The sequence below is a fragment of the Pinus tabuliformis genome, chromosome 4_1, assembly GCF_031772625.1.
Source record: "Pinus tabuliformis cultivar Carrire ecotype Pingquan chromosome 4_1, CPIR1, whole genome shotgun sequence".
In the NCBI taxonomy this organism is placed as follows: domain Eukaryota; kingdom Viridiplantae; phylum Streptophyta; class Pinopsida; order Pinales; family Pinaceae; genus Pinus; species Pinus tabuliformis.
Genome location: NC_142303.1, coordinates 571446396 through 571456945, shown reverse-complemented (window position 1 = coordinate 571456945; position 10550 = coordinate 571446396). Strand labels below are relative to the sequence as shown.

Genomic DNA, 10550 nt, shown 5'->3' with positions numbered 1-10550 from the left:
CCACATATGAACAGCCAAAGCATTTATGATTCTTGACTAGATATAACGAGAACATCCACTGCAATGCTTTGCACATCCTTTAGCAAATACAACTCAACATCTCTTAAACTGTCTCATTACAAATTCCCAAACTTTAGAAACTCCAAGTGAACACTACCCCATAATGAAATGTGACACCAAGTCATGTGCTACTAAGGAAAAGCTCTAGAATGTGAAAGGAGTTTTTCCAAACTAGTGTGTTAAGATCATTTCAATCCGATTACCAATAATCCCCACAAGAACAGATCCCAACATTAAAATGGTGGAAACGGTTTGCATCCCTATTTCTCACCCAATAATCTTGGAGATAAACTTTGTGGCATTATGGTAGTCACGACAAACACAAAGGTTTTTGGTGATCCGGATAGGTGTCCCAGGGCAGGTACTAATAATTCCAAAATCAACAGCCAACTTTTCACTGTGGCCACACAGGATGTAATCCTTTTCCTCCTCCTCTACATCATGCATTACAAAGCTTGTGCCTGGTATATACCCTGCCTCTTCCATATGCACACACAGACTCATCAATGTGGCATAAATTTTTTGAGATTGTGTATCTGATTTGTCTCCAGCAAGAAATGCATGAACCTTGTTGTTGAGTTCGATCCAACTGCATCCTGGCATCCTTTTCAAGCCAATGTCTTTCATCATCATTATCATCTTTACTGCATCATCCCACCTGCCAGCTGCAGCATAGACATTTGACAATAGAACATAATTTCCAGCATCTCTGGGCTCTACTTCAAGGAGTCGCACTGCCACATACTCTCCTAGCTCCAAGTTGTCATGGATAAAACGTGCATTAAGCAAGGCTGCCCATATACCAGCATCAGGTTCTAAATGCACTTATTAAATAACCATGGGCTTCCTTACCCATTTGCAGAGTTGCTAAGTGGGAGCATACGAGAAGAATGGTTACCACCATGTATAAGACAATTTTCAAACCTCGTTGTTGCGATTTCCGAAACAGCTCCAAGGCCTCATTGGCTTGTCCATTCTGCTCATAACCTGAAATGATGGATGTATATAATACAGAGTTTCATTCATACATTCTGTCAAACAAATGTTGGGCATATTCTATCATCCCACCTCCCAGCTGCAGCATAGACATTGACAATAGAACATAATTTCCAGCATCTCTTGGCTCTACTTCACGGAGTTGCGCTGCCACATACTCTCCTAGCTCCAAGCTGTCATGGATTAAACATGCATTAAGCAAATACAACTCAACAATCTCTTAAATTGTCTCATTACAAATTCCCAAACTTCAGAAACTCCATCCTGAGCTTCACATCGCAGCCCTCGGCCTGAAAGAGGGATTCTAGCCTCGAAGCGTTGTACTTCCAGCAGAAGGGAGCAGAATGGCACCACCTCCACAGGCATTGCCAGGCCGCTGCCACCGAGGCCACTGATGAGCTTCAATGAATCAACGATGACCACGACCTTAGCGGAGGCATCCTCCACCATTTCTCGCGGAGCAACGCGCCACCGCGGCCCTGGGCGATATTGAGCTCTGGGTCGACTTCGTCAGGGCCATCGATGGCAAGATCAATGTGGGGGTGATCATCAAACTCCTAGATTGGGATGCCCAGAGACTCGACCTGCTCAGCAAGACTTGAAGCAGCAGGAAAAACAGTGGGGGAAGAACCCAAGAAACTAACCTAAACTAATTATTCATCATCCAATGGTCCAGAACTTTTCAATCGTCTAACATCTTATCTAATGGTTTAGAGAAGTACACGGTGGCAATTAGGGGAGTTGATTTCAGAGGGGAACGCCTTACGACGTAACTAATAAAATTTTATTTTTATAGAGTTTCAATTAATCTTTTCTTAATAGTCTCCTAGAATAGGTTTTTTCATATATTTATATTTTTAACATGTATATTATTTAATATATATGTTGATACTTTTCATTCTACATTTATTAAAATAATTTGATTTACATAAAAATATAAGTCCCAATATACTTCACCATAATGATTGCGGAGTAACGTCATGATCCCACTATCAAAAGATAATGTCCATTCCAATACATTTCGCCTGTATTGTGCTCTCAATCTGTCCAAGTACACTCGACTCAATTGTGCATAGTGCAAGAATCTTTGAATTTGAGTGAGACACCTGGGTCCTCGATGTCCAATACAATCGGCAACACGCTGCAGCTGCTTCCCCGCTCCCTCTGGAACACTGACTTCGAAGTTGCACTACAATTTCCAGGAACTTGCACCACCAGTAATGTTGAGCCACTTATTTATTTCGCTCATTGAAGAAGCCACTGTGTCCTCATGGAAGGTGCGATAGTTTAATTTTATCTGGTAGGATTATACTAGAGGCAGGTCGGTATTCTCCAATCGGCTATCGAAATGAAGGTATATTTATATCAATTAATCAGACTTTTGCAGATTCGTGTTTGGGTTAATGATTTGAAATATTCTATATCAAATTCATGGTAAACCATAATTTGGATTTGCAGAAAATAGTGTTGAAATCGACTATGGAAGATGAGAGAAGCAAGAGAAGAGCCATGAAGGCCGTTGCAGAAACCGGAGGCACGAATCTGCATTACCTGCTTCCGCCACAATATTTTATTACCATTTACAATATCTTTAGGTTTATGATTTACGCTAACTAATGTTGCCCATGCTCTGTTTCAGTGGTCTCCATTTCTGTGGACATGAAAGAGGGAAAGATAACTGTGGTTGGAGAAGCTGATCCTGTGTGGCTCGCAACAAAGCTGAGGAAAATAGGGTTCAGAACAGAATTAGTAAGCGTGGGTCCCGCCAAAGAAGAAAAGAAGGAAGACAAAAAGAGCTGATAATTTGTTAACAGCTTCAAGCCCAATCCTATGTTTTATATAATTCTCATAGCCGGAGTCTGGTAGGGATCTCTCATTTTATTATGAGAATAGCCTTTTAAAGGCGCGTTTAGGATAATTTTTTTGGGTTGGGTTTAGGTATTTCTAAGCGCCACCGAGATTTCCTTTAAAAAGGTGTATACATATATTTTCATTTTGTGAAAATCAAATCGGAGTTTGGCATTCAGTGATCTATCCTCTGAGATTGTTCCCTTCAAATTTCTTTGAGATTCCGGTGACGGAATCCGGCGGAAGAAATTGAGATGAAATCATGATTTGTTGCAGTTAAAATGGTTTTTTAACTGCATATTCGGATTCAGCGCCCTGAAAAACCCCTGGGAGGCTTTCATTGTGCAGAAACTAGTTATCAAACTTGGATTTCAATAAATTACTGCCGGATTTTCACCGGAAAAAATCGCCAGAAAAGCTTTCAAAAAGTCGCGTTAAAGACTACGGCCATATTAATATGTAAATTAGGCACGGTTAAAATCCCACCACCTAATCAAATTTGCATTATACAGCTTCGCTGGATGTATCAAATCAGGCAACGCACAGTCAAAAGGGCCCACCAAATAAATTATATTGCATGCCTTGCAGCGAAGCGTAGCTTTTTTATTCATTGATGTTTTAGTATGTTACTTGGTAAACATAAATATTCGTCTTTCGTTATAATGGGCATGAATGAATAGCATACAGCTTTTGACGGACTGTTGTGATATAAATATTGAGAAATAAGATCACTGCCAATAATCATATTATTTGGGTTGTGTGCCTGAGCAAATACCATGCACCAAATTCATATAACACTTGTTGGGTTGAGCAAAATCTGCACATCACATCCATATTAAGCCTTCCTAATCAAATCAACTTTGATTTAAAACTGTAAAAGTTGAAAACCATTCAACATTTTTAAAATATGGCAATCGTTATCTGCCACATTTAGGAAAACACATCTGCAAAACAACCTTTCTTGTATCATCGTACGACATACCCATCAAATCTCAAAAATAAAGATGCGTTCCCGACTCATGAATGCGTGGGGAGGGTCAGGGACCCATTATTAGCTTCTGATAAGGTAGGACTTCAACCATTCATTCGCTTAGAAGATTTAACATATATATAATATTATTAAAACAATTATTTCTCATACATTTAATTATATCATAATTAACAAATGGTTCAATGTACCTCATTTCGCTGAGTAACCTCCTCGATACAAATGTTTCCACTATGAATGCAGTGGCTTCGTTTCTATTGTCGAGACTCGAGACCTTCAAATATTTTTTTTAATCAGTGAGTGTACATTTTTCTAATACTAGAATATATTATTTTTTCTACTATTTAAAAAAATTAAAATAAAATTTTATAATTTTCAAAATCTGAAAAATTGTGTCAAATGATATATGTTGTAAATAAAATTATAGGTTGGAATTTATGTATTTATTTATTTATGGAGTAGTCTAACTAGGCGCAGGAATTGCCCGGTTTCCGGGGCCGCCCAGAAAAACTTCCGGCTCCACCAATCGGGAATTCCCTTCGCCACCCTCCACCACTTTTCACCAACTTCGTATTCCTCCGCCACCCTTCCACCCTTCTGCATTAGCTCCCACTAGTATCTGTGTGACAGATCCTCTCGTTTGGACGATTTGGGGTCACGTCGCACCGCGAGCATCTGCATCTGGTTGCTAAAATTCAAACTGAGGCCTCAACCGCGTGTGGAGCCCCCATCGCACACCTTCAGAACTTGCAACCAGACAAAGCCTAAACCACTCACAGATACACCAGATTCTGCATTTTTCACCACTCACAAATACACCAGATTCTGCATTTTTCTTGCACAAGTCACGTCGCTAAACTAGATTATTAAAGAATATCTGTAAAGGCCTCAAGGACGATTTATTGCAAAGGTTTTGCCACTTAGCACAGTTTACATTTCGCAGAAATAATATTTTAGCAAAATTTGGAAACGCAGATCTCAAAGATAGGTTTTCGTTAATTTTATATTGTTGGATTTATGCGAACTAGAATGACCATGAGGAATCATGCCTGTTATGGCTGGCCTGGGATGAATTGTAATATTCATGTAATAGGCCTAGGCTAGTAAAGTAATAAGCCGTGGTTCGTTTCCTGCCATTAGTCGTGCAACCTGAAATCGATTCTCATTGATTTTATTGCTTAAATGGTACATTGTTATTGTTATCACCGTGTATGAATGCTATAGGTGTTTCAATTGTTACAGTCTGTGATTGATTCAATAGTTTTTAGCGTTATCATTGTCTTTGAACTTTCTATAAATCCTCTGTTTCTGTGTTGGTTACATTCTTTCCTGATATTTGCAATGCAGAATTTTGAAAGGCAGTCATCAACAGCTGGCTTTGTCATCAATTATCATGGCTAGAAGAGGATTCAAAGTACTCCCCACTTGAGAGAATACTTACAGGATGTACCCACTTTTAGAAATCCTCTTATGCATAACCAGTATTTTCTTCCCGTTGAAGGTTTTTTTGTGACTGAGAATGATATGGTTATGGAGGACATTGCTGTGGATATACAGACAATATCAAGGGAGACACAAGTGCTTTATCACAGAGCAGGGCCTAGGTCTGAGGTGTGCTTTAGCCCTGATGATGTCCATGCTGCCATTGTTACATGTGGGAGGTTATCACCTGGTGTTAACACTGTCATCAGAGAGCTTGTAATTGGTCTCTGGTTTCAGTATGGCATAAGGGATATCAAAGGGATTAGGTCGGGGTATCGTGGGTTTTATTCATCAAAGCCTGTGGTTTTGAATCCAAAATTAGTGGACAATTGGCACAAGATAGGGGGGACAATGCTGGAGACCTCAAAGGGGGGCTTTGATTTGCAGAAGATAGTGGATGGCATTGAAGCCAATGGTTTTAACCAGGTTTATATCATTGGTGGGGATGGGACCATGAAGGGTGCAGTGAAGGTATTTGAAGAAGTTAAGAGGAGGGGCCTTAAGGTTTCAATTGCTGGGATCCCAAATTCTGTGGATAATGATGTGGGTATTATTGATGTGTCCTTTGGATTTCATACAGCAAGGGAGACAGCCCAGAGTGCCATCAATGCTGCCCATGTTGAGGCAGAGAGTGCCCCTAATGGAGTAGGGCTGGTTAAGTTGATGGGTAGGTATACTGGACATATTGCATTGCATTCAACTTTGGGAAGTAGGGATGTGGACTACTACCTTATACCTGAAAACCCATTTTATCTGGAGGGAGAAGGGGGGTTATTTGAGTTTCTAGATCATACGCTGGAAGAGAATGGACACTTTGTGCTTGTTGTTGCAGAGGGGGCTGGACAAGAATTGATTCCCAGGAGGCCTGAGGACAAGGAGAAGAGGGATGAATATGGAAATCCTGCATTTTTCGATGTTGGGCCATGGCTCAGGGATGAGATGAAGTGTTGGTGGAAGAAGCATCACCCCAATGAGACCCTTACATTGAAATATATTGACCCAACTTATATGATCAGAGCTGTGCCGGCTAATGCTGCTGATAATATCTACTGTACTCTGCTTGCTAATTCTGCCATCCATGGAGCCATGGCAGGCTATACTGGTTTTGCTGCAGGGCGGATAAATGGGATCTATGCTTATATTCCATTGGATCGAATCGCTGCTGCTCAGAACTTTGTGGATGTCAATGATCATAAATGGGCTGAGATGATGTCTGTAATGAATCTGCCAGACTTTTCCTCTCTTGCAAAGTCTAGAAAGATATAGATGGGAGAAATGATCTTCAACATAGTGCAGGAGGTCGGATGCATGCCATTTTGTTAAAGGCTATATTTATAGTTCAGAGTACTAGCTATTTTAGTGCTTTCTAATATAACTACTCTAATATGGTTTCACCTAGCATTTTATTGTTTACTAGTTTAGAGTAGGATATGAAGAATACGCTCAATACCATGAACAATGCAATATAAGTAATTATTTCTTTCCATGTTCCCTTTGATATTTAGGCTTATGCTTTATTTGTAAATAAATTTTTTGTAAGATTGTATAATTTAAAGAGAACATTATGAGCTTTGTAATGTGGGGTTTTGAGGTGAGAGTCTTAGCTTATCTTGCCACATTTTCCCTATCTTTCTGTAACATTCTTTAGCAAGTGCATCATAGATCTTAGGTTCTCATACACTCCCAAGTAGAGTGCATGTCCCCAAATGGAGCTAGTTTTTATCCTTCATATTGTATCTAGATTGTTCAAAGTCAAAGACCTTGTCCAAGAAGGTTCTCATTGGAGAATTGGGTCTTGGAGCTAAGATGTTGGCATTTTGATTAATATTGGCTTATTGATTATCAAATGTGTTGGGAGCTCACATTTTGCACATGTGGAATTTTTTGTGCTTTGGTGGGGTTTTCTTATCACTAGTAGTGAAACTCATCAACTAAGAGTTTTCCTTAAGTATTATAGTTGGTTACTTCATTTAATTGATCATTCAAGTGATATATTTGTTGGCCTATACTGGGTTCATGCATATGTTGGAAGGGAACACTCTTCAACTTAGGTGTTCCAAGTTTTAAGTATTATTATTTGAATTTCTACACCCTTTAGCACTCTTTCATGTGGCACTTACCTTGCAATTTAAATTGGTATAATTGGAGGGTTGATATGTTTTCTTGAGAAGCACTCCACATATGCACATTCTCCAAGGTCTTTGGCTTATGCTTTGAGGAGTTTGGCAACCCTTGCACGTGGATCTACCTTATATCTTTTATTGAGGTTATTTCTAATCTCAATGTAACACATGAGGATATCATGATGGGAAAGTTTGTACTCACCTCAGAAGATCATGCATTGGAATTGTTTCATGTTTGTGGTCCAAAATAGATAACTTATTTTCTCATATAATCACAACTTTTCAAGAATGTTGGGATTCCAATTATGGAGAATAATGTGTTGTGGCTTGCATGGTGTGCATTATGTTGGATGTGAAGAACAAACATATACAAGATCTTGCACCTCTTTTGGTAAAAAACACCTTGAAAGAAATGATTGTAAAAATAAAATAAAAAATTGAAATGATTAAAACATTGAATGTATTGTTTGACTCTATGCAAAAGAAATATGACATATTTGAGAATTGAATTTATAAATATGTTCACTATCTCTTACATGTCACCTACATAACCTATCCTACCATTGTGTACATTAGCAAAAAACAATTCAAAATCAACCACCAAAATTCACTTAACATACAAAATTTCATAAACATAAACAATGATACTACATCAATATTCTAAAATATCAATAAAACAACATATTTTTTTCATTTACCACAAAAGTTTTATTCATAAATCTAATTATAACATAAATCTCTTTTCATATACTTTACATTATTTCTTTAATTTATATTATTTTTTAAGAGAAATAAAGTTTTAAAACTCGGATAGTCAACCACCCAAAATATTTAGAACTGTTTGTATTATAATACTTATATATATATATATATATGTGTGTGTATATATGTATATATATATATGTGTGTGTGTGTATATATATATATATATATATATTAAACATGAAAAATAAAAAACATGATTACATAATAAGAAAATGCAAAATATCATCAAAACTTTCTATCTCGGATAATGGTTGGAATGTCCGCCTAACACTTTAAACACATAGATGATCGTAACATGACAATATGATCAAAGAATGCAAATACACAATAATGAGAATAGAAAAAATATAAATTTTAAAATCCTTCATCACAGATGATAACCACGTATATAAATATGGGATAGACAGAAATCTCTAGCTTCCCACGAACATAAAACACAACTTGGTTTATAAATAATGCAAGATAACCTGCCAGGGGGGTTAATGTCCTCCACCTGTACCATTTTTATTCAGATTGGACATAGAAAGCACTAAAATAGCTAGTACTATGAACTATAAATATAGCCTTAAACAAAATGGCATGCATCTGACCTCCCACACTATGCTGAAGATCATTTCTCCCATCTATATCGCTCTAGATTTTGCAAGAGACGAAAAGTTTGGCTGATTCGTTACAGACATCATCCAAGCCCATTTATGATCATTGACATCCACAAAGTTCTGAGCAGCAGTGATTCGATCCAATGGAATATAAGCATAGATCCCATTTATCCGCCCTGCAGCAAAACCAATATAGCCTGCCATGGCTCCATGGATGGCAGAATTAGCAAGCAGAGTATAAGAGATATTATCAACAGCATTAGCCAACACAGCTCTGATCATATAAGTTGGGTCAATATATTTCAATGTAAGGGTCTCATTGGGGTGATGCTTCTTCCACCAACGCTTCAGCTCATCCCTGAGCCATGGCCCAACATCGAAAAATGAAGGATTTCCATATTCATCCCTCTTCTCCTTGTCCTCAAGCCTCTTGGGAATCAATTCTTGTCCAGCCCCCTCTGCAACAACAAGCACAAAATGTCCATTCTCTTCCAGAGTATGATCTAGAAACTCAAATAACCCCCCTTCTCCCTCCAGATAAAATGGGTTCTCAGGTATAAGGCAACAGTCCACATCCCTGCTTCCCAAAGTTGAATGCAATGCAATATGTCCAGTATACCTACCCATCAACTTAACCAGCCCTACTCCATTAGGGGCACTCTCTGCCTCAACATGGGCAGCATTGATGGCACTCTGGGTTGTATCCCCTGCTGTATGAAATCCAAAGGACACATCAATAATACCCACATCATTATCCACATAATTGGGGATCCCAGCAATTGAAACCTTAAGGCCCCTCCTCTTAACTTCATTAAATACCTTCACTACACCCCTCATGGTCCCATCCCCACCAATGATATAAACTTGATTAAAACCATTGGCTTTAATGCCATCCACTATCTTCTGCAAATCAAAGCCCCCCTTTGAGGTCTCCAGCATTGTCCCCCCCGTCTTGTGCCAATTTTCCACTAATTTTGGATTCAAAACCACAGGCTCTGATGAATAAAACCCACGATACCCCGACCTAATCCCTTTGATATCCCTTATGCCATACTGAAACCAGAGACCAATTACAAGCTCTTTGATGACAGTGTTAACACCACGTGATCACCTCCCACATGTAACAATGGTAGCATGGACATCATCAGGGCTAAAGCACACCTCAGACCTAGGCCCTGCTCTGTGATAAAACACTTGTGTCTCCCTTGATATTGTATGTATATCCACAGCAATGTCCTCCATAACCATATCATTCTCAGTCACAAAAAAACCTTCAACGGGAAGAAAATACTGGTTATGCATAAGAGGATTTCTAAAAGTGGGTACATCCTGTAAGTATTCTCTCAAGTGGGGAGTACTTTGAATCCTCTTCTGGCCATGATAATTAATGACAGAGCCTGCTGTTGATGACTGCCTTTCAAACTTCTGCATTGCAGATATCAGGAAAGAATGTAACCAACACAGAAACAGAAGATTTATAGAAAGTTGGAAGACAATGATAACGTTGAAAACTATTGAATCAATCACAGACTGTAACAATTGAAACACCTATAGCATTCGTACATGGTGATAACAATAACAATGTACCATTTAAGTAATAAAATCAACGAGAATCGATCTCAGGTTGCACGACTAAGGGCAGGAAACGAACCATGGCTTATTACTCTACTGGCCTAATCAGAGAAACCA

At 38.6% G+C, this 10550-nt stretch overlaps 1 protein-coding gene and 2 pseudogenes across 1 annotated transcript in view; 2 read left to right on the top strand and 1 right to left on the bottom strand.

The window, feature by feature from the left end:
• The window catches only part of LOC149177192 (heavy metal-associated isoprenylated plant protein 39-like), a 33831-nt gene extending 30470 nt beyond the window's left edge, over nt 1-3361 (top strand). The window contains exons 2-4 of the mRNA XM_089423333.1: nt 2334-2410; nt 2515-2590; nt 2696-3361. Of these exons, the coding sequence (XP_089279459.1) occupies nt 2405-2410; nt 2515-2590; nt 2696-2856 (243 nt within the window). The 5' untranslated portion in view covers nt 2334-2404 and the 3' untranslated portion in view covers nt 2857-3361. The remainder of the gene's footprint in view (nt 1-2333; nt 2411-2514; nt 2591-2695) is intronic.
• A 1917-nt stretch (nt 3362-5278) lies between these two features.
• LOC149177191 (ATP-dependent 6-phosphofructokinase 2 pseudogene) lies at nt 5279-6640 on the top strand (annotated as a pseudogene).
• A 2245-nt stretch (nt 6641-8885) lies between these two features.
• LOC149177190 (ATP-dependent 6-phosphofructokinase 2 pseudogene) lies at nt 8886-10247 on the bottom strand (annotated as a pseudogene).
• Between the last annotated feature and the right edge of the window lie 303 nt (nt 10248-10550).